At 53.9% G+C, this 27,574-nt stretch overlaps 1 protein-coding gene across 1 annotated transcript in view; it reads left to right on the top strand.

The window, feature by feature from the left end:
• Positions 1-2,383: 2,383 nt before the first annotated feature.
• JAG1 (jagged canonical Notch ligand 1) overlaps positions 2,384-27,574 on the top strand; it is a 44,567-nt gene continuing 19,376 nt past the window's right edge. Inside the window, exons 1-12 of the mRNA XM_005886903.3 lie at positions 2,384-2,920; positions 3,340-3,645; positions 12,191-12,242; positions 17,382-17,636; positions 19,238-19,298; positions 23,025-23,155; positions 23,363-23,482; positions 24,185-24,298; positions 25,437-25,550; positions 26,135-26,248; positions 26,661-26,707; positions 27,048-27,221. Of these exons, the coding sequence (XP_005886965.2) occupies positions 2,840-2,920; positions 3,340-3,645; positions 12,191-12,242; positions 17,382-17,636; positions 19,238-19,298; positions 23,025-23,155; positions 23,363-23,482; positions 24,185-24,298; positions 25,437-25,550; positions 26,135-26,248; positions 26,661-26,707; positions 27,048-27,221 (1,569 nt within the window). The 5' untranslated portion in view covers positions 2,384-2,839. The remainder of the gene's footprint in view (positions 2,921-3,339; positions 3,646-12,190; positions 12,243-17,381; positions 17,637-19,237; positions 19,299-23,024; positions 23,156-23,362; positions 23,483-24,184; positions 24,299-25,436; positions 25,551-26,134; positions 26,249-26,660; positions 26,708-27,047; positions 27,222-27,574) is intronic.

Raw genomic sequence — 27,574 nt, forward strand, 5'->3', positions numbered from 1 at the left:
ATTTCAGTTCAGTTCAGTCACTCATTTTGGGTAGGGTTAATCAGTTTCCATCCCTCAGAAATCCATGTTATTATTCAAGGGGCTAACCTCACCTGTGGCCTGGAGCTAACCTCAGCTTATGTGCACATCATATTCCCACCTGAAGGCATCTGGCGTCTCAGGCAGTCCTCTCAGTTAAGTTGGGTGGCTGGATCTAAACTCTTCAGCTAACGGCTTGACTCCTTCCTGAGGGGTGTGTGGAAGAGGTCACAGGGGCACAGAAACAAAACGGGTTCAGACGTGGGGAACAGCAAGGAGTGAGCATTTTAAGACCTTACTAGCCTTTGTGAATTTTTTCCAATACCAACATTTTGCTTTTAAACCATTACTTAGCACCCCAATTATGGAAAATTTGGGGGCAGAGGTAAGAAGGGGGCAGATAGGAGGTGGGAGAGATTGGTTTGTATGGAAATGTTGGTGAGAAAAGTCTAGACGTGATTACGTATGAAAGATGGATGCCTTGTATTTAGGATAATTGGGGGGAGCTAGGACTGGGGTACATTACGGCAAAACACCCCGGGTGCTACTGCTTATGATTCTGCTCTTGGAAATGTCCTTTCCAAAATATGGACTAGTTCTCTCACCAATGACCATCAAGATGGGACATGTTACCATTAAAAAGCTGTCTCTCTTAGGCTGTTGTTGCTGCTGCTGCTAAGTCACTTCAGTTGTGCCCGACTCTGTGTGATCCCATAGATGGCAGCCCACCAGGCTCCCCGCCCTGGGATTCTCCAGGCAAGAACACTGGAGTGGGTTGCCATTTCCTTCTCCAATGCATGAAAGTGAAAAATGAAAGTGAAGTCGGTCAGTCGTGTCCGACCCTCAGCGACCCCATGGACTGCAGCCTACCAGGCTCCCCCGTCCATGGGATTTTCCAGGCAGGAGTACTGGAGTGGGGTGCCATTGTCTTCTCCGTCTTAGGCTGTTAAAATGCCAGTATTCCTAAACCATCCTTGGTGATCCTGAAACAGTGTAAAGAGGTCAGTTAGCTGCCTTGTTTTATTCTCTAGCCTGATGAGAGCAAGTACTGAAAATACTGTCCGTATCGACCCACCCACAAACAACCACAATTAGCTATCTTTTTATTCTCTTTTGACACAGGAGCTTGGAAAATATTTTCCCTTGACCCTTGCAGCCCATCGTGGTCAACAGCTGCTGAGGGTTTGAGCCATGATCCGGCTCCTAAATAGTCACGCTTTCCCGTAGAACGTACCCCATATAGAGGTCTAACTTGGTGCACCTTTCAGGGGAAATCGATCTTTTCCCTAAAGAGATCCCCTCCAACACAGCAGCAGGTCCCCCCAGAAAGGGGCTGATAGAGGCGTTGGGCAGGTTTCCTTTGACCTTGGTTGTGACCTAGAGTGTCGCTGTTAATTGCGAGGCTCGCCTCAAGGTAGAAAATAGCATTGGTTTCCACTGCTACCCCCAGAGAAGCCCAGTTGTGCTGCTGGGCGACGGCGGGGAGACAGTCTCTCCCAGGCTGGGCTCCGGCCACCCAGAGCGGCTCCGAGGCCGCCTACAGGTGCAATCACGGCACTGCGTCCCGGGCGGCGGGGCGGGTAGGCGCGAGTCCCAGGGCTCCGGCCTCACCACCGGGCGCTCGCCGAGCCTGCGTGGGGCCCTCGCCCCCTACCCCGCCGACCTCCCCGCCTCCGCCCCGGCGCGGTTGGAGAAGGAAGCCGGGGGCCCTCCCGGGCTCCGCAGACTTGGATTTGGGCGGCAGCGGGGCGCGGCCGAGGCTTCCCCTCGCCTCTGCGGCCAGCCCGGCTCCGGGAAAGTTTTCCCAAGTTCTCAGCAGCGCCGGCCCAGGTCGCCTCCGCGGGGCGAGCAGCCGGCGGCCCGCGCGCCAGCCCCGCCGCCGCCAGCCGCGCGCTCTGGGCGACGCGCTCGCTCGCTCTCGGGGAGCGGGCCCGGCGCCCGGGGCGAAGCCGCAGCTGACGCAGGCGGCTCGGAAGGCGGAAGCCGCCCCGCTTCGACCGCTCCGCAGCGCCGCGGCGCCTACACCCCGACGTGCAGCCGGCGGCTCACTGCCCGGAGCGCCCGAGGGGGCGGTCTGCGCGGGGCCCGCGCGCACCCGAGCAATAGAGCCTTCACGTCCCCCCGCGCTCCACCCGCTCCCTCCGGGCCCGAACGCCCGCAGCCAGGAGGTCTGCACCGGCCCCAAAGCACCCGCGCCGCCCCGCGGGCCGCGGAGCCCCCGGGCCCTTCCCCGTTCCCCCCAGCGCCGGGGGCGTGGCGCGGGTGGGCACGCCCCTCATGAATATGAACGGGCGCATGCGCCGGCCCCGCGCGCTGGGTAGAGGTGGCCAGCCCGGGCCGCGGCTCCCAGACCGGCTCCCTGAGTCCCTCTCCGAGAGCCGGGCGGGCGGGCACGCGTCATTGTGCTACCTGCGGCTGGACCGCGAGCTGGGCTCCGGCTTTTTTTTTCTTCCTCCCCTCCCTCCCTCCTCTTCAAGCAGCTGATCTGAAAGGGAATAAAAGGCTGCGCATAATCATAATAATAAAAGAGCTCGAGAGAAGGAAAGAAAGCCAGGAGGTGGAAGAGGAGGGGGAGCGCCTCAAAGAAGCCATCAGAATAATAAAAGGAGGCCGGGCTCTTTGCCTTCTGGAACGGGCCGCTCTTGAAAGGGCTTTTGAAAAGTGGTGTTGTTTTCCAGTCGTGCATGCTCCAATCGGCGGAGTATATTAGAGCCGGGACGCGGCGGCCGCAGGGGCAGCGGCGACGGCAGCACCGGCGGCAGCACCAGCGCGAGCAGCAGCGGCGGCGGCGTCCCGAGTGCCCGCGGCGCGCGGCGCAGCGATGCGGTCCCCACGGACGCGCGGCCGGCCCGGGCGCCCCCTGAGCCTCCTGCTCGCCCTGCTCTGCGCCCTGCGAGCCAAGGTAGGAGCCCGCCGGGCCTCCCTCCCCGGCCCGCCCTCTCTTTCCCCTCGCGGCGCTCCTGGACGCCTGCGGTTGAGCGTCTGGAGCGGGCTTCGGAGCCCTGGGGCTCCGGCTCCCGCCTGGGCCCCTGCGCCCGGTAGGCTGCACCTGGACCAGGGGGACCCCCGGGCTCCCAAATGTACCCTCCAGGCGGCGGGTTCGCGCCGCTCCTGTTCCCAGGGGACCGTCGTGTCGGATTGTTCCCACACTCGAGCCTCTTAAGCCCGGGAATCGCGTTGAGTCCTTGCACCCAGTTTTGCAAAATGAGTTTCACTTGGCGCCAAGGGCTCGTCAGGGAGGGCGGGGAGGGAGTCGCCGCTTCCACCCTCGAAGAAAACAACTTTCCCCTGCGCTGACCTCTCTCCCTCCCTCGCCGGCAGGTGTGCGGGGCCTCCGGGCAGTTCGAGCTGGAGATCCTGTCCATGGAGAACGTGAACGGGGAGCTTCAGAACGGGAACTGCTGCGGCGGCTCCCGGAACCCGGGGGACCGCAAGTGCTCCCGCGACGAGTGTGACACGTACTTCAAAGTGTGCCTCAAGGAGTACCAGTCGCGCGTCACGGCCGGGGGGCCGTGCAGCTTCGGCTCGGGGTCCACGCCTGTCATCGGGGGCAACACCTTCGACCTCAAAGCCAGTCGCGGCAACGAACGCAACCGCATCGTGCTGCCTTTCAGTTTCGCCTGGCCGGTGAGTGGCGGACCGGGCCGGGGTCGGACCCGCGGGCCGAGCTCTGCTTTCTCTTGCGAGAGGAGAGGGATTTAAAGGGCCTTGGCTGGAAACTTGGCGCAGGCCCGGGACGTCTATGGAGGTGGTGGTCAGGGAGCCGGGGCTCTGTGCTAGATCTTGGCAAGCCCCAGTCCGGATGCTTTTTGCTGCAAAAAAAAAAAAAAAAAGTGGAAAGTGGGGCTCGAGAGGGTATTGTCGGGCAAGGCTCCCGGGAGGGCCGGTTGAAACTTGCAACTTGGAGGCCCCAGAGTAACCGCCCGAGCCAGGAGGTCATTATGGATGATCTTTGCTCAACCAATTAAACCTGATGCGCTGTGGAAGGCGGCTGGGCACAATTCTGGCCTCTCAGAGCCGTCCAATTGGCACCCTCCCGTTTCCCGTGAGCAGCCCGGAGGGCGGGCGTGTCCTTCCTGGAGGGTGTGGGGAGCCCGCTTCCCGCTGCTCCCCGGGAGATTTCGGTGCGTGCGGGGGCGCGCTCCGGACCGGGTTAGGGCCTGGGGGGGGGGCCGGCGCCGCGGGCTGGCCGGGCTCTCGCCCGCGCCGCGGGCCCGGGAGCCTCCGCCCCCTGCAGTTCCCTTCCTGCCCTCGCCCCCGCGCGGCGTAGCTCTGGTGGCCTCACTTCCAGCGGTTCCCGGGCTCTGGAACAGCTGTGTTTGCAAACTTCCCCGGGAAGGGCGGGGGTGCGCCCTCGTCCGGCAGGCGCGCGGCCCCCGTGAGCACTTGGGGGGCGCGCAGAAGCCTAGAACGGGCGGCCCGCCTGAGGCAGGCCCTGCGGGAGCAAATACACAGACCCCCGGCTCCAGAGCCGCTCCAGGCCCGGGCCCCCCGCGGCAGGGTCTGCCGGTGGAGCCCCGGCAGCATCCCGAGATGGGAGGAAGGAGATGAGAGCGGTCGCAGCAGGAAGGGGAGGGGGACATGTGGGTGCCCTCTGGCCCACTCCCGCCGCCCGGGAGGCGTGACTCGGTGCCAGGACCGGGGCTTGCCGGCCCTGCGCCGGGCGGGCGGGCGGTGAGAGGGGGCGCTCGATGCCCCGCGGGGTCCTCTCCGCCACGTGCTCGGACGGGGCGCGCTCTGCCGCCTCCTACCGCGGGGCTGGGGCTGGGATCCTGCCTGCGAGAGGGGGGAGGGAGCTGGCCTCGGAGTGTGTGGGAAGCCCCGGCGGCTCTCGAGGCCCGCGCTGACTGGAGCTGGCACTACAAAGTGCCCTCTGCCTGTCTGAGATAAGACAGTTATCAGAAACGTGCCATTAAAAGGGGCTTATAAACCCCTGTGGTTTGTGGGATTCGCTGAGAACGGAGGACTGGGCCTGTTGCGGGATTTCACTTTTACAGAGTGTTTATCTTGTTTGTTAATCCCCTATTAGGGAGAACTCTAAGCTAAAGAGGTTGGCCACGTTTTAATCTGGCTGGACCCAAGTTTACTGTGAGGACTGACGGCCCTCGCCCTTGACCGTGTGTTTGGAGTTAGGGGGAAGGGGCCCGCAGGTGGCTCCACCGCCGGCAGGATCTGTGTGGAGCCCCTCGCTTTTCACAAGACCATAAAAGGAATCCTATTAGTGATGTGGGAAAGCTTCAGGGCTGGCTGAGGCTCCTCGTGGGGAGCAGGGTCAGAGAACCAGCTGGGATGAGCACGAGGAGTCTTGCTCCCCAGGCTGGCTGGGGAGGCCGACCCAGAGGTGTGTCTGACTCCTTTTGACATTTGGCAGAGAGCCCTAGATGGGAACGAGCGGAAGTGGTGTCTGAGGGCAGGGAGCCGATTGATTCGCTGGTGCTCTTCTGTGGTTTCCAGGCCCCACGGGTCACCAACCATGAAATAGACTCTTGGCTTTTCTCGAATGGGGAAGACAGCTGGGGCTGCACTGCGAGCGTGGTTCTTTTGAAGCTGCGCCAAATGCCTGTGTCCCTCATAAACACGTCCCCACCCCATCACCCCCAGAAGGGCTGCTGTGCCATGTAAGCCTGACTTCCCACGGGAGTGTGGACTTGGGGTGTGCCCTGTTGTTTGCTCCAGTGTGGCTGGAGAAACCCTAACGTCTGTAACGTGCAAGAATGATTGCAGCGTGAGTGTTAACTGAAGTGAAAGCACTCAGGTAGCTGGATAAGTATCGAAGTAGATTGCACAGCTTCATTTCAGCTTACCAATTAAATATTAATGAGTGTGTCTATTTAAAGGGGCTATCTTGAATAGGTGATAGCTGAATTGGGTACAGAATTCAGGAGAATATGGTTTTTTAAAACAAACACCTTGAACTTCCAGGCCCCAAAGCTTCTAACCCTTAGGCAGCCACAGTTACCATCTGCATGGGTCCTCCCAGGTTTGCTGAAAGTGGCAGAGAGGTGGTTCAGAGTGCAGAGAAGAAGGTCACTTTAGAAGGTGGTGTAATTCACGTCTTTTGTTTGGAATTATGACCCAAATCAAACAACTGCTCATGGTCTGGAATGGGAGAGGAGGAAATGATTCGGTCAGATGTGAAGTATAATCACAGTGCCCTTGTGAGAAGCTCTGTGGTGTGGGTCTGCCCTCTTGATTATGTCCCACTTGGGTCCACTGCCCCAGCCTGGTGGTGGTTTTCTTCAGTGGCTCTGATTACCCTAGTGGTGCTGCTGGAAGGGGCTTGACTTGAAGCAATGAGCCTGATTTACGATCCTCCAATCAGGGAACCCAGTGATAAGACCATACATTATCAAAGGTAATTGGGCTCAACTGAAAAGATTGGGGAATAACCATTTAGAAATCACTGAAATGGGTAAGTTGCACTTTCCAAAATTAGTACTAAATCCCAGGAGTGCCTGCTCATTAAAAATACATTAGTATAATTACCACTATCCAGCCTGAAAAGCTTTTTAGGAACCCCAGTTCGCTCTACTGCTGTTTTGCTGGCCCTAGAGTGAAGTGAATCTGGAGAAACTTTGTCAGAAGCAGTTCAGGCACCTCACCTCTCTGCCTCTTATTTAAATGCCATTGACACTGGGTAAATCAGACGCTATAAGGTTAGTTACAGACTGCAACTGACATGCCTTTGCCTTTTATGCTGTCCTTTGCGTCCCTGGGGCTTCCCTTGTAAATTCCCTGGTAAACAATCTACCTGCAATTCGGGAGACCTGGGTTCGATCCCTGGGATGGGAAGATCCCCTGGTGAAGGGAAAGGCTACCCACTCCAGTGTTCTGGCCTGGAGAATTCCATGGACTGTATCATCCATGGGGTCTCAAAGAGTCAGACATGACTGAGCGACTCTCACTTTCCAGGTCCCTGGTCCCTGGGTAGCCAGTGGAGGGATGGGGTTCTCATTGGACCTGGCCCCTTTCTGCAGTCAGAATGTGCCACCCACGTGATCAGTGTGCGTGCACACAAACAGCTCACGTGCGCACATGCTCACAGCAAGGGACTTTCTGTGTATGGGGAAAACACCCTTTGCCCTAAAACACCTCCCCCATACTAAAGCGATGAAATGATATGTCTACATTGCAAAACCTGGCCAGGGAGAAAATTGAGCTGTGCTCGCTTGGTGCTGTGGGTCTGCACAATGGCTGCTCCCCACTTGGACTCCCTGTGCAAGGTACTAGGTTTCTCATAGTTTTTTCCTCTTCCAGGTGTAGCCTCGGTGTGTTCTTCTCCTTGTTGTCTTGTTTCTTAGCAACTTATTCAAATCTCCAGTACTTACATGAGTTTGCAACCCACCAACTCCACACCCATCATTCTACAGGGATTTCAAACATTTCTCAAGACTGGTAGAGCTTTTGGCATGCAGGCACTTAGGGAAGTTGGATGGGTGAGGAGGAGGGGCAGCAGCCCTTTACAAAGCATGCAGCTTCCCGGAAAGCCAGCCTAAAAATCTGAACGCTGCCTAAAATCTATACAGCAAAGGGTTGTAACGGACCTTTGGATGAAGGCATGTGTAAAGTTTAGCTTGGAGGAAAAATGTTATTCATGAAAAAACGAAGCCAAGGCAACAGAGTCTTCATGTCCTGATCTGAAAACAGGAATACAGAGGCCTGGGCTGGATTCGGAGCAGCTGCTGGCCCATTGTAGGAGGGCCAGAACCTGGTTCTAGTGCCAAGCGTTCAAGATTAGTTACCGTGTAAGAATGCATAATCTCTGGACATGCATACAATTAGCATGGTAATCCGTAAAGGCAAATATTCCTGAGAATTCCCTTGGTAAACTTCTAGAGACATGTTTCTACCCTCTCTGCCGAGGTGAGGTGCCAAGCTGCTCCAGTCTTTAAATACATTAAAAAAAAAAAAGTTAGACCCAAACACAGCTAACCTAGTTTTAAACTTTAGGAAGATGTTTTTAATAGTACACATGGAAAGTGATGATTCTTGGGTTTTCTAGAGGAGGAGGAGTATGGTAGGGGAGGAGGAGTAGGCTTCTGGGTTCTGAAATGTCCTGCTTCTATCTTGGCTCCGGTGGGGGGTGGGGAGTTGCTGGGGGGTGGTTTGGTGGGGGGGGTAAGTGCCTGTGTTGTGACTCCCATACTGGTCTCTGATCCCTCCCCTGTGGCCCTTGATTTTATGGCACCAAAGACATTTGTCTCTGGTGCAGTGTGTGTGCAGGGAGGCAGTTCCACAGCGTGGGTCCCAGTGGTTAAAAGTGGTACATAAATAGTCAAACGTCCAGGGTCCTCTACCAGCTCAGCCCAGTCTCTATGCCCTTTTGGTAAATGAGTAGAAAGGCATCTTGTTCAGGCTTGCTCTGTGTGAACCGGACGGTTGTGCTTGGCTGGCTTCTCGGTATTCTATCTATTAACCTCGCCACCCTTTTGTAACTGGTGCATTTAATTATCAGTGGGATGCTTTTCAAACAGGTAGGGGTAATGATGGGAAAGGAGGTGGGGGCATCTCATTGAGAGTCTCCAATCTGGATCCGAGCTTTGGGGCCCCGCTTGGTGAGTCTTTGAGGTGGAGTTTCATGAGAAAATCACCCTTTGTAACCAGATCAGACTCTATTGAAATGTCGAGCCCTGCAGACTAAATTGCTTTCTATGACTGAGGTTTCAGCTGGGCCGCCATGGGGTGGCCGTCCCTGCTGTGTGCCTTACTTTGCCCAAACCCTGCCACACACGTGAGTTGTCGGGGTGAGCACGTGTGTGCCCACACATGGCATTTCTGGAGCCTTTATGTAATATGTTTGTGCCTGGAATATATTCTACTCTGGCCACCCAGACGCAGGCAGGACAATAGTGTGGCCGGATTGACTGAAACGAGGATTACAGGGAATAATGCTGCCGCCTCACAAATAGTGCAGATACAGGGCCAGCCACAGGACGCGACCGTCGAGTCAGCAGAGCCCAGGGCCCCAGCCTGACCGGGGCGATGACTGCATACAGTGGCCCCCCGGGCACGCTGGGCGCTCCAGGGCGTGCCCCCGCCACCCACCAGGGCCTCTGGACGCTGCACGCGTGCCGTTTGCAGGGTGGGCTGTCTGTGTCTGTCAGCTTTGCAGGAGGGGAAGCCGCCACTTCTCAGGGCTTGGTTTGGCTGCCACTGTTGCCAGGAAGAGGAAGCTCCCAGCTATCAGCACAATCACCTCGTTTCTCACATCCCCCCTTCTTAATGTGGCAATTAAGTGCTTGCCACTCTGCCCGGTGCCAAGGTAATCCCCGCAGGCAGGATGGGTGCGGAACTCAGGCCTCCCGCAGCCCAGGTGCCAGGGACGGGGGCAGGCACGGGGGCGCTTTGAGGCCAGGACCCTCCTCGAAGTAGAATCCCAGGGCATCCTCTCCAAAGGGCCTTCTGAAAGCTGACCATTACCCCTTCCTGCTGCACGGAATGGAGACCCACCTCCCGGGTTGCCAGGTTCCCTGGAGCTGGGGAGGGGCAGAGCCATTCACTCTGTGAGCCCAAACTGAAGGCCTGATCCTGCCCATCCCTCCTGCTTTGCCCCCTGGCTGTTTTTCTGGAAAAAAAAAGGAAAAATAGGTGAATGCCAGGTAGCTTTATATAAGAATCCTATTCTTATAGCTTGAAACCAAGAAAAATCCAGGTGTGTGCAGTTTTCTTTTGTGTTTCTTTGGGGGTGGGGGTGTTTGTATGAACTTATTAGTAAGTTGGAACACCTGCCAGTCATCTCACCTGCCCCCCCATGCCACGCTGTGAGGAGGGCCTTGGGATTCGGCCTCCCTTGGGGTTAGGTTGGCAGTGGCCACTTGGATGTGATGTGATTGTAGTGGAATGCCGATTTGGGACCTGGTACCTGGCCTTGACAGCATAAGGTGAGCATGCGTGGTCTGGACCCTGGAGTCTGGATGTACCTTCTGGGATGCACAGAGGTCAAGCATGGGCCTGGGAAAAGTTAAAGCTCCCTGGCAACTAATAATCATTGCCAAATGATCTCGATTGCTGATCTATAGTGTGGGGACGGAGTGGGGGATGAGAGTGCCCCCTAATAGGGGCCTCCGAGAGGATTCTTTGCCCTGAAGGTTGGGTGGGGAGGAGTCCTCCTGCCCTGGGAGGTGAGTCCTAGACCTGTGGTCCCTGCTCTGAAGCCTGGGAGTGAGACCGTCCAAGACCGCCAATGCTGCAGCCCCCAGCCCACGTCTGTTTCCTAGAAGGCAGTTCGTGGGAAGACCCAGATGCAGGCCCTCCTTCCCCTCAAGGCGGGGCGTGTTGGCCAGCGGCTTCTGAGGTCTCCCAGTTCTGGGAGGATGAGTCTGAAGGCAGCCTGGCCTCCTAGGACCTTGTGTGAGAACGATGCCGCCCCCTCCCTTGAGCATTAAGCAGTTGCTGCTGTCACGCCAGCTGATCCCAGAGGCCCTTCCTTGCGTGGGGCTTGTGGGCATTACGTGTTTAGTGCTGGTGCAAGTCTGTCAGAACTCCACGTGTTGGTGCGTTTAATCAGAGGATAAATTGCAGCAATATGTGCAAGTGGAGAGGTGGGTCTCATCGTGACCTGTAAGTGAAGGGCTCGTTATCCAGCATCAGCCCCACGTGTGGCCTCATTTGGACCTGGCTCTCATCTCACGTCTGTAGAGAAACTTCACTTCTTGCTGTTCTCAGGGAGGGGTCCTGTAATTTGTAGGAAATCGTAGGAAACGCAGAGGCAGTAAATAAGGTGTAACTTTCGCTAATAAAATATCAACAATGACAGCAGTGAATTTGGACCTCTGGCTGGTTGCAGGAGAGGGCTGGGTATATGCCCCGGCTTGCCTGGTTCTGCTTGCTTCTCAGAGCATTTTCCCACAGTTATCAGTGAACGAAATGGAATCCTACTCTGCTTTGAGTATGAAACATATTTCGGCTGAATTCCAAGGCAGGGTCTATCACAAGATACTTTTATATTCAAAGACCTGCTGGGTCACTGTGTGAGCAGTAAGCTTGCCTTGAGTTATGAATGAAGCTCCTTTTTTTTTAAATTTCTTCCTCCCCCCTTCTGTTTTTGCCTTCACCTTGTAGTTACCTTCTTGTGGCGCAGTGTTTGATCGATATACGCTGCTCTTCCCAGCATACTGGTGTTGGACAGTGAAAGGCAGGGGTGCAGAGAAATGTTCATGTGCCCGCCTTTCCCATTCCACCCCCTCCTGGACATATTTCCCATCACGAAGACAGCAGACGCTTTCTTGAAAGCCTGGTGTTTTGTGAGACTGACCTCATCCTAAGTTACAAATGAAGATTTGAGTAAAAGTGGGAATTTGCTAATAGCTTGGATTTTGAGGGGAGAGGTGGAATTCTGAGATAAGCTGAAAGATAAAAGGTGCCTTCAGTAGAATGGCTGGCATCCCGCCAGTATCCAGGGAATTTGTTTGGTTAGTGGACTCTGATTATTCCTGGAATGTTAGATCTTATTGACAGATAAAGTTTATCAATAAATATAACCATGGAGTGCAGCTCTTTCTTCCTTTTATACTTTCTTTCCTATCTTCTACCAGCACCGCACCCCCACCCCCGGCACTGTGCACCCCTAAGTTAGGTTGCTGCCTTTGTCTTCAGACTCTCTTTGCACCTACCCACCCCTCCTGCTTCCTAGAGTCACCTGATACTTGTGGGAGCCGAGATGGTCTCACATAGACAGGGCTTTCAAAGGGTTCTGAAAGGAAAGGGGGCCCCCGGGGGCCTCCCCAGCAAGGCCCGGAGTGAAACAGCAGTCCGCAGCCCTCCTCAGTGGATGAGCACCCCCACTCCCCAGCCCAGATACCTGGTAGCTTAGCTGAGAATCAGTTCTTTGTGCAGCTTTCTCAGGCCACAGGCTCAGGGGCTGGGACGTCTGGGGAAACCACCCGCCGAGTGTGCACAAATCGGGAGGGGGCATTTCCTGCTCGGAACTTGGGGCGACCTGCCTGTGGACGACAGAGAGCGCTGTGTCTTCTGTCAACTTGGGGTGGGCGCTGGGGGTGGGTGGGGAGCTGGTCTGGGTCTGAACACCCAGGACCTCGCTTCACGGCGAAGACGGGTCCCGTCTTGGCGCACGGTTTTGTTTGGCAGAGCGTGCAGGCAGGCCGAGAAAGCCTGACCTTTGTGAGCTGACCCCGGTTTCTGAATACTGAGCTGCTGTTTATCTGTGTTTCAGAGGTCCTACACTTTGCTCGTGGAGGCGTGGGATTCCAGCAATGACACTGTCCGTAAGTATCAAACCACGGGCTCAAGCTGTGAGTCTGGAAGCACACCGCAAGTCCCCGGGCCTGTCAGAGCTCCTCTGTACCCACCCACTCCCCATCCTGAACCTCTCCATGGAGTCTTTTTCCATCCCTTCCCCTAGAATGTTCCCTTGGAATATTAAGTGGCCAGAACAGATTTCTAGTTAACTCAGCCCCTGAATACAGGCCTTAGATTATCTTTAGGATAGAGATCTTAATGGTTTTACAACTCTAAAACCTTGTAGACTGTGAAAGGATCAAAGTAGTGACTTTTAAAAAGTCCATTTAAATTTTAAGTGAGTGTTTAATCTCTCATCAGAAAGATAAAGCCCCAGAGGTGGCTCTGGGCTCGAAAGACCGACCTTGAATTTCACTCGGTGGGCAGGTGAGGCCTGAGTGGTCTGTTTCCCACACTGGGCATGACAGTCCTTTCGTTGAAGCTGGCTCCAGTGCCAGCTTGGCTGCTCCAAGGCCACCACGCTGGCCTTGTCCCCTTCTGAAAGCTGACCCTATTCTCAGCACGGGCTGCCCTCTGGGGGTGGGCGGGCGGGTGGGCGCAGGGGATGGGGGAGCCCTGGAGGACGTGAGTGGGAATGGCAGCTGTCTGGCTAGAACAGGGCCTCTGCTCCTGAATTGTACCTTCAAACTACGCCTCCCCTCCCTGGCTGATTCTGTTAGTACCCCTTTTGCCAGCAGGATCTGGGTGGTTGTCATGGGGAATCTTGGTTCACGCTGAAATCCGATTCTGCACAAGAGGAGGGGCTCATCAGCCCGCTGTCTCTGACCTCTCCCTCTGCGGGGCTCATCCTCTGACCCTGACCCTTGGAGTGTTGCTGCTGGTAACATTTCCCTCTCTTCTCACCTTACTTTTTCTTCCTGACTCTGGGATCGGTGAACACCAGAAGGGGCACCATAGGGCCAGCCCTGTCTCACTGGGCTGCCTGGGCCCACCTGGTTGCTGCTGAGCCCGTTACCAGACGCTGCAGGCTGTTTGGGTCACCCCCTCCCTTTAGCATCTGAGTCGAGATCTGTCGTCTGTCCCGTCCCCGGGTGATGCCCTGTCCTGCGGTGGGGGTGGGGGGAGGGGAGTCTGTGCCCAGCCTGGGTTGTGGCTGGTGCCAGTCAGGGTTGTGGGCACCTGTTGGTTCTGCTCCCTCCCCTGCCGTGTGTTGGGGGTTGGGTGAGTGTTATGTCACAGGGACCTGATTGCAGTGGTCACTAAGCATTGGGGTGACGGGGGTGGGGCAGGGATAGGCTCCTCAGCTCTCCCGGTGTCAATGTTGACACAGGCTGGTGGAGCGAGCATCCTTGAGGTTCCTGCTGGCTCCTGGTGAGAGCCAGATCAGGATACCTGCCGGGGTGTGCAGAGAGCCCCGAGCATCTGCAGGGCCCTTCTGAGGCCTCCCATCAACCCACAGGCCAGGGGGCTCTTCCCCGGAAGCGGAGGCCCGCCCAGAGCTGCCCAGGGTTGTCTGCTCCATTTGGGGGTTCTGGAGCCTCTCGTCCTTGCTGGGAGGTAAAACCATGGAAGTGCATCAAAATGTTGGCGTGGGGATAAAGGCCTTTCAGACCTTTACTCCTACAGTGAAGGGTTGCCTCCAAGTCGCAGGGTGTCCCCTGCAGGGCACTGAGCTCACCTTGTTAACCCAATGAGGAGGGGCTGGGGTTTGCTGGGAGTGGCTTACCCACTTGCTTTTCCAGCTTCCCTTCGCCGTGCTTCTAAGGTATCCTGAATTATAGCACGTTCAGAACCCAATGTGTCATCTTCCCTTCCCAAAGCGGAGCTTGCCTAGGGCCCTCGATGGGTGACTGGCAGCAGCGTTTGAACGCCCAGGACCATAATCCAGGAGTCTGGGCGGCACTCCCTATGTACCGCCCTCTCTCCGCATCGGCCTCTAATCCACCTCCGAGTCCTGAAAGTCTTGTGTCCAGCACCTCACTGGCGTCTCACTGCAGTCCTGGTCTGCGCCACCTTCTGCTCATGCCTGAACTCCTATAGTAACGGCTGAATTAATGGACCTCTATCTGCCCTGGTCCGCTTCTGGTGCTTTCTGTGTTCTCCTGCCATCTTCATCTTTTCAAAGTGTAACGTTTGAGTGTCACCTTTCTAAGAGCCATTTGGCAGCTTCCTGTTGTCCTTGGGACAGGTATCTGTGTGGCCCCAAAGCCTCTCTCACAGCCCGGCTTTGTCTCCCTGTCTGCTCCATCTCACATGCCACACTGTCGTTTGTCACATATAATCGTACCGCACCAGTCACCAGAATGCATCACATTCTCTCCTGCCTCAAGGCCTTTGCACGTGCTGTTCCCTCTCCCTGGAGACTTTTGCTTTTTACTCCCTTCACGCTCTATGCCTCCCAAGGGGACTGTCCTCCATGAGGGCAGAACCTGAAGATGTGTAGTAACCCAAATGGAGTTGGCTGCTCTTTAGGGACCAAACAAGGCTTCAGATTTAGAGGCAGAGCCCTGAGCTTTGGAACTGAGAATTCCTTCTCACAGCAGCTCTGCAGTGAACCCTCAGGAGCAGAGCCCGGCCCACGCGAAGCCCAGGAGATACACATGTGTCAGGAAGTATAGGATGGCCTTGCTGTCATCTGCCCTCAAGGTCATTGCTGTTACCTCTCAGGACTGAGCTATCTAAGGGTGTAGATTTTACTGTTTCCCAGAGCAAATGATTTCTTTTTATCACTCTGATCAATAGGTATGTAAACACAAGTTGGCATCCTGAGACCAGGTTTTCCTTATATCTTACTTAGCCTTCTTGGCCAAGGTTGCCATCTAGGTTTGTGGTTGGCGTGGTTCCAGGGTTCTGCTCATACTCACCTCTCATGCCCTCCTCCTTGGCCTGCAGAACTGTTGCGGGTACTTTGCCTTCCATCTTCACGCAGTTCACAATTGCAGGAAGGCCTGCTAACATCCCCTTCTACTCTCTTTATTACTATTTATTATCATTGTTATCTTTGGCTGTGCTGCAAGGCCTGTGGGATCTTAGTTCCCAGACCAGAAATCGAACCAGCGTCCCCTTCATTAGAATGTGGATTCTTAACCACTGGACCGCCAGGGAAGTCCCCCTTCCAGTCTTAAAGCTGGACTGCCAACTGAACTCGCCCAGAAACACTGGTAGTGCCCTGAGCTGATAGGAAGAATGATTCAGGTGGCAGGAGCTTAGAAGAAGCAGTCAGTAGACATGCTCTCTGTAACCCGGATGCCAGGAGTGTGTCACAGACACACTAGGCTCCCTCTCAGCCCTTAGGGAGAATCTGTCATGCAGGTATGAGGGCAGCTGTACAGCCCTGTTTGCCCCATTGAGGATTCCAACATGATGTCCCACAACATCTTCCGGAAACAGAAAGCATACCAGAGCACTGACACGGCAGCCTGTGCCTTTCGGATTACCCTGCACTGCCGTCTGAACTGTTTGTTGTTACCTGCCTGAGTGGAGGGGAGGCCTCGGAGCCAGGGCCAGTGTGTTTAAGTAATTCCTTTATTAAGATCTCATCGTCACATGGTAATAGCTCACTCCACTTTTTAATTGAACCAGCAGAGCAAACACACAGTTAATAGAGGGACATTTTTGTCATTCTTTGGCCCGTGTTTATTTGCAAAACTCAGGTTAGGAAAGCGTTCTCTGCAGGTGCTTCATGCGTGCTGGGGTGTAGGTCTGCAGGTATGCGGGCTTGTCCAAGGCTTGTCCTGCCCAAATGTAAGCGCCCAGAGGGTGTGGACTGGGTGCTGTTTGAGGTGGAGGGTGGCCGAGGCCACCCAGGAGGCCCGTGTCCTGGTCACCCGTGGCATTTGCCCAGCCTTGCAAATGAGCACAGGCCCTGGGCCTAGAAAAACAGGGGTGTGGGTGGGTAAGAATCACAGAGACACTGCACGCAGGCCCTAACGGTCGCTCCAAGGCGGCCTTAGATTTGACAAGGCTTCCAGGGTTGGTACTGGCAGGTTTAAGAAAATAAACACAGGACCAGGCTGGGTGCTGACTTGGGGCCTCGCTTCCTTCTCACAGCCCTGCTCTGAGCTCTGGACACCTAAGTTTGGAGCTGTTTTTGTATTTGTCTCTTACCCTACTAGATGATGCGTGACCTCAGGGCAGGGACCACTGCCTCTTTCTGGAGCCGCTTTGGCCCCGGCTGAGTCTAGGCAGTCTTTAAGGAACTTGACTTGGTTGGAAAAAACCTTCAGTCCACCTGTTGGTAAACTGGGGTGAATGATTTTCCCATCTGCCCTCTGGGCAAAGGTGAAAGTTCAAATACATCAAGTTCGTGGTATTGCTGTTTAAACACCAGCTTAAGAGGCAGCAAAGTTTTCAACTTAAAAAAAAAAACACCCAGAATTACTCTTTGGCTTCCAGTGGAGAGTTTGGGAGTAGACACAGCTTTTCTAAAGCAAAATACACAACTCTAAAACCAGAAAAGAAAGGTTGCTAACCTTGACCTGGGATAAGGAAATTTCTTGGAGAGTAGCCTTCCATAAGAGAGGGGCCTCTTTCTATTACATATAAAGAGCTTTTGCAAACCAGTATTACCAGCAGCAAAAGAAGAGTTGGTGAAGGAGAGAAACAGGCTTGCAGTTCAGAGGAAGAGATACACGCGGCTTTGTCAAAAGGGTCCTCACAATCGGTTAAACACCCATTAAATGAGAAGGTCCAGTAACACGCAGTGTTGGCAGTGCTGTTGGGAAAGTTTGCTCTGCTGGTGGGAGAGCAGGAGGACAGGGCTTCGTTTCTGGTGGTTGGAGTTTTCTGGGTGGAAGTGGGTTTGTGTGTGTGTCTTTGACCTAGTACTTCTGTTTCGGGGATACTTCTTTCTTTTAGAACAACGTGCAGGCAAATACGTTCAAGGCCGTTCCTTGTGGCCTTCCTTATTAACAAAAGGCCAAAAACAACCTCAGTGCACATGTCAGAAGTGAGGTAGATAACTTCACTTTATTTGCAAACAATGAAATACTGGAAGTAAGAAGGTAAATGTATGGTGGTTGCCTCTGGAGAGGGAGGTGAATGGCTTATTTTCTGCCATTTTGTACCAGGTGCATTTGTTATTAAAAATCATCAGAATGGTTGGGGGAGAAATCTCCGATGTGAAGGTCACTGTGATTAATCCTTTTTTTTTCCCCCCCCTCTAGAACCTGACAGCATCATTGAAAAGGCTTCCTACTCAGGCATGATCAACCCCGGCCGGCAGTGGCAGACACTGAAGCAGAACACAGGGGTTGCCCACTTTGAGTATCAGATCCGAGTAACCTGCGATGACTATTACTATGGCTTCGGCTGCAATAAGTTCTGCCGACCCAGAGACGACTTCTTTGGACACTATGCCTGCGACCAGAATGGGAACAAAACGTGCATGGAAGGCTGGATGGGCCCCGAGTGCAACAAAGGTGTGTGTGCGTGCTCGACCGCTGTCGCCGTGAGGGCCACAGTCTCACCCGCCTCCGGTCAGGTGGCATCTCGGGCTGGGAGATGGGGGCTGTTTTCTAGGCCCCAGACACAAAGCTGCTGTCGGTACCCACTCCCCCAGTGAGTCTTGCCCACTAACCCCGCACAGTGGCTCCATCTCCGGAGCGCTGTCCTGGGCTAAATGGATGCTGCTTGACGCCTAGCCCCTCCGGCTCAGCCTGTGAGTGGCTGACACGGGTGTGTGCGGGCCACACCCCCGCGGCCTTGATTCAGGGCTGCAGTCCGCACTCCAGAGCTGCACCTGGGATCGGGCCAAGGCCAGGCTCCGGCTCATTCCAGTTCCAGCTCAGCCGCTCCTCTTCTGCTTGCTGCCGTCAGCGCCTTCTCTCTGCCTGACCCCGCTTCTCAGGGTCCATGCTTAAGGCCCCTGACCTCACACAGATCCTGGCTGAGATGGGGTTACCCAGCCAGTGTCTGAGAGCCTGTGAGAAACAACACCCGAGGCTCAAGGTGGCCTCCTGGCAACCTTCACTGGGCATCTCTGGGGGCAGGGCTTTGGGGGAGAGAGTGAGCGGTGAATCGAATGTACCTACAGTGGGATACACCTCAGACGTCCCGTCGATTATCAGCCCCGACTGCTAGAATTCAGGGAGTTGGCACCAGTTCACAGATGTGCACAGAATTGTCTGTGGGCTTCACCTTTACAAAGCTTCTCATTCAGAGCAAATTGGTGGGTAATTCTAGTTAACCATATAATAGGCCCTTACGAACATTAACACACTCTGCTTGGTTCATATAATTTGGTAAATTCCTTTAAGATAAACTCAAGTTAAAAAATGAATTTTTGAACTGTGGCTGAAGGGCAGAGCAAAGAAGAATTTGCTGGTCTCTCAGGCAAAAATGCTTTCTTAAATAATTAGAGACAGGAATTTGAAAAGGTAGCCTTTCTGGGATCCAAATAAAAGGACTGATAAACATATTTTAGATAGTTGATGTCCTAAAAATCAGTAACAGTTACTTAAAAGTATCTGCCCACTATTTTTTAATGTCTGCTCAAAAATTTTTTTCTGTAAAAGAAGCAGAATTGCTTTGTAGGAATACTTTGCAAAAAAAAGTACCACTAGATCCGGCTGGTGGATTAGCCTGCCAAGCAAGGTCGGCCTGGTTGGCTTTGTGAGTCCCGTGGGGTTTCTGAGACCCAGGTGTTTGGTCGGAGGGTTCTAGGAAGGCTGGAGGATGGAGGAAGGAAGATGACCAGGGGAGGATTAGGCCTTCTTTTTGTTTTGGCGAGGGTGGGAACAGGGCAGGTATCCTTCAGAGGCACCCCTTCCCCTACCCACTTGCCTGCTTTTTGTCCACACATAGCGTCGCGTTTGAGGATCTGCTCATGTGGCCTTGAAGTTTAAAGCTGGATTCGTTCTTGGGGCACCTCCCATCTTCCTCTCCTTATAGTGTACTTGAAATGAGATCTCTTAAAACAGTGGATTTTGTCGGATGAGGCCATTCCCGTGACTGTGGCCGTGCGAGAGACTGGCAGCACTGACGCACCCTTCTTTGTTTCCCTTTTTTATCTTTTTTACAGCTATTTGCCGACAGGGCTGTAGCCCCAAGCATGGGTCTTGCAAACTCCCAGGCGATTGCAGGTAAACAACTCGACTTTTTTTTCCCCCTAATAATTATCCCTTTAATGCAGAAAGAGGACTGACTCTACTGTGAATATGCCTATCTTTCATTGGAGGACAAGAAAACTTGACCAAAAAAAAATTCAAATAAGCACATCCGAAGCTTATTAAATTATACCAGCTGTCCACTGGAATGTACATGCTTCTCTCTTGGAAAAAAAAAAAAAAAAAAAACAAACTTCTGGGCATAGCAAGTGACTTCATGTATTAACAGTTCTGTAAATTGATAACACGTTGTTATAATCTTCCCCTTCAAGTGCTAATGGACTGTCCAGGACTGGGTTGGTGCTGGGGGCTCTCTCCTCCCCCCACCGCCGCGGTGTTCGGTCTCCCGGCCCTCCCCCACTTTTCCCATCAGTAGGGAAAGTGGAGCATTCTTTAGAATGGGATTAGCACGAGCTCCTGGCCCCCTTCGCAGGCGGGAGCCCGGCCGGTGCTGAGAGGTTAATGGCTGGGCTGGAATCTTGTCAGTTGAGCCTGATGAATGCAGACTTTTGCTGCCGACCTTTGAAGTCTGTTCTTTTATGGCGCGGGACAATGCAAGAAGCCAAACCTAGACCTTCCCATCCCCACCCCCCCACTTCCCGCTTACAGCTTTTGGAACTTCTTGAAATGTGCATCATGCCCATCTGGGAAAGGCTTGTCTCAGGAAATGCTGTGGCTGTCTGTGGCACTTTGACAGGAGCACCCACTTTACTCCCCTCCCAGACCTGAGGATTAGCAGATTTAATGTGACACTACATGGGTCCTTCGGACCTGTTGTTTTCGCCCCCAAAGCCACTCCAGTTTGAGCCAAGGGCAGCTTACGAATCCGTAGTCTAGAGCAGTGCCTCTCAAACTCACGTTACCTGGGGCTCTTGTGAGGTCTCGAATTCTGAGTCGGGGGCGGGTGAGGGGCAGGCGGATATCGAGTCTCAGCAGTTGCAGGAAGCCTCCAGTGATGCCGCTGTTGCTGGAGGGACAAACCTCGGTACTGTGTCATTCCCCTAATTAACCGGGCGTGTGTGGAAATGCAGGTTCCAGGGTACCACCCTGCACCTAGATGATCCCACTCCCTCGGCTGGGCCCAGGGAATCTGCATTTTGACCGGCCCACCTCAGCCACATGGTTTTGCTGCTCAGAAAGTCTAGAGGACCGCCCTGGTCGCCTGCACCTCGGGGTGCTCCCTGCCACCTCTGCTCGCCGCCAGGAGCGCTGAGCTCTGAGGCTTGAGGCTGAAGTAGAGCTCAGGGCCACTGAGGTCAAACGGAAGAGGCTGCTCTGAGATGTCCCTGTCCTTGCACTCCAGAGAGGCGGTTATGCTCCCGGAAGCCGAGGGGGTTTGGGGCGGACCCTACCAGTGGGGGCAGCTGGCGCCGTCGTGGGGAGCAGGCCCTGCTCCTGAAGGGTGCTCGCGGGTTCAGAGCAGCCGAGCTCGCGGGCACCCGCCTGTGTTGGGCTCAGATGACTATCAGCCAGGGGCTGATTTCTGCTCCCGTCATCAGAATGAACACGCCGCTGCCAGGGGAGGCCCTCCCAGCCAGAACAACAGGCTTTGTCTCCAGAGCTGAGCCCTTCCTCTCTCAAAGTCTCCCTCCCACTCCTGCCTGGACACGCAGGCCCTTACTGACTGAAGGTGTGACTTTCCCACACGGCATTTGCATAGCCTTCCACCCGGCTCCTTCCCCTTCCCTTGAAAGAAAAATGATAACAGAACCCTCTTGCGGCCAGAGGAAGTTCTGGTCGGTCTGCTGCTCCGTAGCTGGATGGCCCGCGACCTGTAAGCAGCCCTCTGGATGGTGGCCGACAAGGGTGTGTTTTTGTTCTGTTTCCTCCACATGAGAGAACCTGCCTGCCTCTCTTGCTCCCCAGTCGACCTGGGTTCCTTTTCCTGGATGCACGGTCTTGCTTCATTGCAAGCCTGCCAATAATATCAAACTTAATTGTGAATCATCCTGTGAGGAAAGTCGCTTCAATTTCTCATGAGAACCTTAATCATATATTATTAAACTGGGACAGCTTTGTGGATGCCTGTTTTAGGGTCAGTATTTTTATTTGTTTTCTTTTGAAGTCATCCGTGGCCTCTTGTGGTTCCTTTTTTATGCTTGGGGATCCAGCTCTCATTAATTAAGAGCTGAGGGCAGGTCCTCAGCTGTCTCTTCTTGCATTTTGTTAAGCAAATTGAAGAGGTGTAGCAAGCCCTCATTTGGGAGGGAATAGGGGAAAGACAGTGACAAGAATGCTATTTCAAAATCAACTCCCTCTTAATATCTACCTTCTAGGCTAAGAGTATCAAAAGCATCACCGTGAACTCCCACCAACTTGAGGGTCCACTTTTAAAGAAATTGCTACCAAAGCATTGACTTTGTTCTTCTTTTACTCCATTAAATAGTCATTTGTCATTTAGACTGAAGTTTCATTTCAGATCAACCGGAATCCTGTGTCTGATTTTTAAACCGCACATCCTGGTGGTTCTTTGTACTGGGGCGTGGATGGCTTGCTTTTAGAAGTTAGGAAGTGGTTAGTCAGAATTCTCAGGGGCTAAGTTGACTCGCGGCCATGGGTGATTAGCCATTAGCTGGATCCCTATAATTTTCCCATGACGAAGATTTTTAACTTGCCTTCAGCTCTCTGGAAGCAGAAAGACTTTACGTCTTGGGGTGCTTGTTTTCCCAAGTTCAGCTGAGTGGGAAGGGGGAGACGGTTCTGACACAGCTTTCGTGGGCCCACCGTGGAAATGCTTGCCTATTGCTCTCCCTTGCTTACTCCCCCTTCACTCTGCCATGGGGGCCCCCTCCCCTCTGCTCCAACCTGTTTGCTGAAGCTGGATTTCTGAGAAGACACAGTTGCAGAGGGCTTGAAACCTGAGGGAAGAGTAGCTGAGCCCTGTCCCAGGTGAAGGTGTGTGCTTCTGGTTTTGTTTGAGGATCAAAGGCACTCTCTGGCCTCCAAAGAGTCCGATTAGTGATGCGCTTATTTATCAAGGAAACGCACCTCCCTTCCCCAATACTGGATAAACTGAGTTGACTCGGTTTTTGCAAAGTGAGAAATAACTGCTATAGAATAAAGAGCATAAGCAGCCACGATGATGGGTCATAGGTCACCCACAGAGCTGGCTCTGAGCACGGTCCGCTTTCCTCGCTGTCCCTGCAGACATGTGTCCAGAGATCCAACCCCATCTCTGCGAGGAAGGGTGCCTCCTCCCTCCTTGTCCCGTCTCAGGACGCCTCCGTGGGAGGCAGTTTTCTGCCACCCTTGATATCTTGATGCCTTGTTGTGTGCTGGGGTCATGCCTTGCTCTGAAAGGGACCCCAGTGGAGCTGCGGTGTAAAACTCACCACATTTGCAGGACTTGTGCGTGGCTGCTGTCACTGGAGGGAGATCCCTCTCCTCCGCCCCTAGGGCTTGATTGATTCCCCACCCTGGGCTCCTGCAGGAACCCGAGAAGAGAGAGGGGCTTTGTGCAGGAAGGCCCTGCAAGGGCCTCTCCCTAGACAGCCTGCCTTTTGTCGGGAGTCACCTGGGCCTGGGAGGGGCCCTCGGTCCCACTGTGAAAATGTTTGTTCAGAGGGAACCCCTGGACGGACCTTGAGCGTCTACCAGGCGGTCACCAAAACTAGCAAGCCTGGGCTTCGAGGGCTTGTATTTTCTGGCTCGGCTCTCCCCGCCAGCTCTGGAGGGTAAGGCTGGCGTGCTGTGTGTCCCCAGGTGCCAGTATGGCTGGCAGGGCCTGTACTGCGACAAGTGCATCCCGCACCCCGGCTGCGTCCACGGCACGTGTAACGAGCCCTGGCAGTGCCTCTGCGAGACCAACTGGGGCGGCCAGCTCTGCGACAAAGGTGCGTCCATGCAGGGACTGGGTTTCCACTTTCCTTTATGTTTGTTTGTTGGGCTTTTATTCCAAATCTGCTTGAACTTGCCTTTAACGCTGTGAATTTGGGTTTATTTCTCTTGGTTTTAGTTTGTAAAGAGGAATGGGTCTAGGAACGCAGCAGATGGGCCGTCTCTCTGATCTTTGAGAGACTTCTTTGGGGTCTTTTTGGCAGATCTCAACTACTGCGGGACCCACCAGCCATGTCTCAATGGGGGAACTTGTAGCAACACAGGGCCTGACAAATACCAGTGTTCCTGCCCCGAAGGGTACTCCGGGCCCAACTGTGAAATCGGTAAGCGCTCTAGGTGCAAAGAAAGCCCCTTTTCCACTCTTTCTGTCTGCTCAACTCAAATACACTTAGAGACTTGGAAAAGGTGAAACTGCCCTCCGGTGTTAAGACCTGTGCTCCCAGCAGCTCCCTGGCTGTCTGAAACCTCCCTCCAGTTGCTCAGGTGTTTTGGGTGTGGCTGATTGCATCGGGGCAGCGTGTGCAGGGCAGTGACCCAGCTTCCAGTTGGAAGCTGGGAGAAAGGTGACCAGAGCTTAGCAAGAAAGATGACTTCCTTTTTCCCCAGACACAGTAGGGTTGTGTCCCACGCTTGCTTGCTTTCTTTTTTTTTTTTTTTTAATATTTATTTATTTTAAATTGATGATTGGTTTACAACATTGGTTTGATTTGTTGATCATACATCAACATGAATTAATATGTTGTACCTATGTTAACACAGGTACGCCTGTGTCCTCTGCCTCTTGAATCTCCCTCCCACCCATTTCCACCCCTCTAGGTTATTTCAGAGCCCCAGTTTGATCTCCCTGAGTCATTCAGCAAATTCCCATTGGCTATCTATTTACACATGTTAGTGTATATGCATCATTTCTTGAACAAGCTCGAGCTGGTGGCCCAGGGGTGGGCTTTGGGTGGGGTGGGCGGGGAGCTTGCGTCCGGTAGCCTCTTGGTGGGCGTCCCATGCTGATGGCCCTCTGGTGTCCACAGCGGAGCACGCCTGCCTCTCTGATCCCTGCCACAACAGAGGCAGCTGTAAGGAGACCTCCCTGGGGTTTGAGTGTGAGTGTTCTCCGGGCTGGACTGGCCCTACGTGCTCCACAAGTAAGTCTGGGCTTTGACCCGTGTCCTTTCTCCGTGCGGGGGTGGGTGTGGTGTGTGGTGGGGGCTGCGGATCACTGTGTCGAGATGCAGGGCTATCGAGGCCCCATGTCATCTCAGTGCCGGGTCTGTCTCTGTGGGAGGGGCTCCCCTGTCTGAGGCAGCCTCCTAAGTCAGCACGTGCAGCTCTGACGGGAAGAGGCTCCCCGGGAAAGCTTCTCCCTTTGCACGTTCCCCCTGGAGCCCCGCCTCCTCTGGATTGAATCCTGGGGGCGCTGGTTCTCCTCGAAGCCCTGCAGACACCACCTGTGGGGGAGGTTGTCACTACTGAAGTTCATTGTGGGGACAAACATTTTCCAAGAGGGACCAGGGCTACCGAGTTACCAAGATTTGTGGGTCCTACCATTTCCCTTGGAGGTGGGGAGTCTGTACTCCTTAACAAGCCCCTGGATTCCTGGGGTGTCGCCAGGCCTGAGGTCCTCTGTCATCTACTCCTGAGAGCAGGAGGCGACACAGTTAAGGATTGGCCCGGGGTTGGGATCGCCCCCACTGCTTGTGGGACTCTGGTTGCTGCCAGCCGTGCCCTGTTTCAACAGAGAAAGGTGGCGTCCTCTCTTCCCATTTCCTGGGGCATGAAGGCTCAGCGAGCAGGTTCATAGGGAGAGTCTGCCACCTCCTGAGTGTGCAGGAGACCACCCCTCCAAAGGCCCTGGAGTCCAGTGCAGAAGTGGGAGGTTGGGTACCCCAGGCATGTTATTTTGGGAGAACTCTGTGAGCAGATAAGAATGTGATCTTTTTCACCAGTGAAGAAAGTTATTTATCCTTACTGCTCCTTAGCTACCTTTGAGCTGAGATGAAACTTTTCTTTAGAAATAAAGGTGGGCAGAGATGGTGTCCCAAATTACCAAGGGCTGACGCCTAGGAATCCAGCTGGCTCTCCTGCCTGCTTAGGTCGGGGATTAGATGAACTGGGCCAGTGGGGGATTTAAAGCTAAAATCGGGCCTTACCGTCATCGTGGCTGTCACTTCAGGTGCCTTGCTCTTAAGTGAAGGTCCCTCATGTGAGGGGTGGTGTTAAACTACCTGATTATCAAATGGACTGAGATTAAGTTGCCAACCCTCTCCTCTCTCTGTCGAACAGACATTGATGACTGTTCTCCAAATAACTGTGCCCACGGGGGCACCTGCCAGGACTTGGTTAACGGATTTCAGTGTGTGTGCCCGCCCCAGTGGACTGGCAAAACGTGCCAGTTAGGTAAGAGAGCCCCCGCACCAGGGTTAGCGTGAGTCCTCCGAGCTGTTGGGGAAGATGCATGTGACCGGCTGTGCCAGTTCACGCGCCGTCCCTCCCGAGAAGTCATTTATTATCGAGGGTCGCGCCAGCGAGCCTGGGAGAAATCCCTCGTATGCAAATGGCCTGGCTTTTGGAGGCCCTGTGGGAAAGTCGTGGGATTCTCGAACCATGTCAATCGTCTGTCCGAGAAGTGTTCAGCTGGGTTCCAAACGGGGATGATCTCATGAGGAATGAGCTGTCTGCATTCTTTCTGCCACTTTTAAATCCCAGCAACTAGGCTGCGCTGGGTTCTGCACAGAAGTGCCTGGTGCTTTCTGCCCTCTGGTTGGGGGCTGGCTGTTCACAGCAGCTGGGAAGTGATCAGTCAGCGTGCCTTATTAGATCATGGCTAGGAGGATTCAGATGTTCCAGATAGTATCTCTTATTTAGCGAGCTTACTGAAATGTCTCACTTCAGACAAACTATTGGTGGTTTCTTTTGTGGGTGTGGGAGGGTTGGGGTGGGGGTAGAACCCCATTTCTCACTGTTCATCCTCTTTCTTTCAGATGCAAATGAATGCGAGGCCAAACCTTGTGTAAATGCCAGATCCTGCAAGAATCTGATTGCCAGCTACTACTGCAATTGCCTCCCAGGCTGGATGGGTCAAAACTGTGACATAAGTGAGTGAGGTTCTCAGCACTTTGATTTTCCTGACGCCAGGGTGTTGAAGGTGTTGGCCGGCTATATATAGTCAGGCTCCAGGTTTAAGACTTGAGGAGTAGAAGGAAAACCTTATAGAGGGAATGTTTTTGGAGAAGGAGTGTTCAGTGAAAACATACTTGTTATCAGGCTCATTAGCTGGTAAAAAGGCTGTACACTGATAAGGTGGTTAAAACAATGATGTGAAGTTACAGTTGCTCAGTCTGGAAGAATTAGGGAGTGTTCCCACCCAGTAATAACCTTATCTCACGGGAAGCACACAGGAAATCTGATTGGAGGTTTTTAATCTGTCCTGAGAGGAGAAGGCTTTTCAATTAAGCCCAATTTCAATGTAAATTGCCCCTCTGATGTGATGGCTTGTTTATTTTTTAGATATTAATGACTGCGTCGGCCAGTGTCAGAATGATGCCTCCTGTCGGGTATGTAAATCTTTGCTTCAGTCAAAACCTTACTGATTGACAACAAGCCTAAAGATTGATGGGACCCCCGGAAAGCTCTGTCCCTGGGGGATTTTAAACTGCAGATGAAAAGTGAGGCTCTGGACGCTTCACCCGGGCTCATGTTACCCCCAGCCTCCCTCCTGGGAATCGTCTTGACGGCATGCACATAGAAATTCCTCTGTCACGTTTGGAAACGCATGGCCTCTCTCTCAGTGAATCAGCTGAACCGAAACAGTCACGTTGAACCACCGAAGCCCCGTGTTTGTGCAGCACCTCGAAAAAAATGCATGTGTTTCTCCCCCTCCTTCTCCTCCTCCAGGATTTGGTTAACGGTTATCGCTGTATCTGTCCACCTGGCTATGCAGGTGATCACTGTGAGACAGACATCGATGAGTGTGCCAGCAACCCCTGTCTCAACGGGGGTCACTGTCAGAACGAAATCAACAGATTCCAGTGTCTGTGTCCCACTGGTTTCTCTGGAAACCTCTGTCAGGTGAGCCAGGCTGGAGCGCAGATGGCCAGGTTTTCACAGATGTCTCCTCCTCTCCCTCCATCCCCCAACACTGCCTGGAGTCTCCTCTTGACTAGGGATCTCTTCGAGATAAGCCGTGAAAGGAGACTGATGAGTGATTGTCTTCTGGGTGTCTGTTGATTTCTTTATTTTTCACTGGAGGATAATTGCTGTGCGATGTTGTGTCTGCCATGCAACAGCGTGAATGAGCCATGAGGACACACGTATCCTCTCCCTCCTGAACCTCCCTCCCGCCCCTTCTTTTTGTCTGTTTCATCTCAGACCCAGCGCTCTCCCACTCTGCCCTGCTTTTTCAAATGCTTACCTGGACAGTG

Source organism: Bos mutus, chromosome 13 (assembly GCF_027580195.1).
Source record: "Bos mutus isolate GX-2022 chromosome 13, NWIPB_WYAK_1.1, whole genome shotgun sequence".
In the NCBI taxonomy this organism is placed as follows: domain Eukaryota; kingdom Metazoa; phylum Chordata; class Mammalia; order Artiodactyla; family Bovidae; genus Bos; species Bos mutus.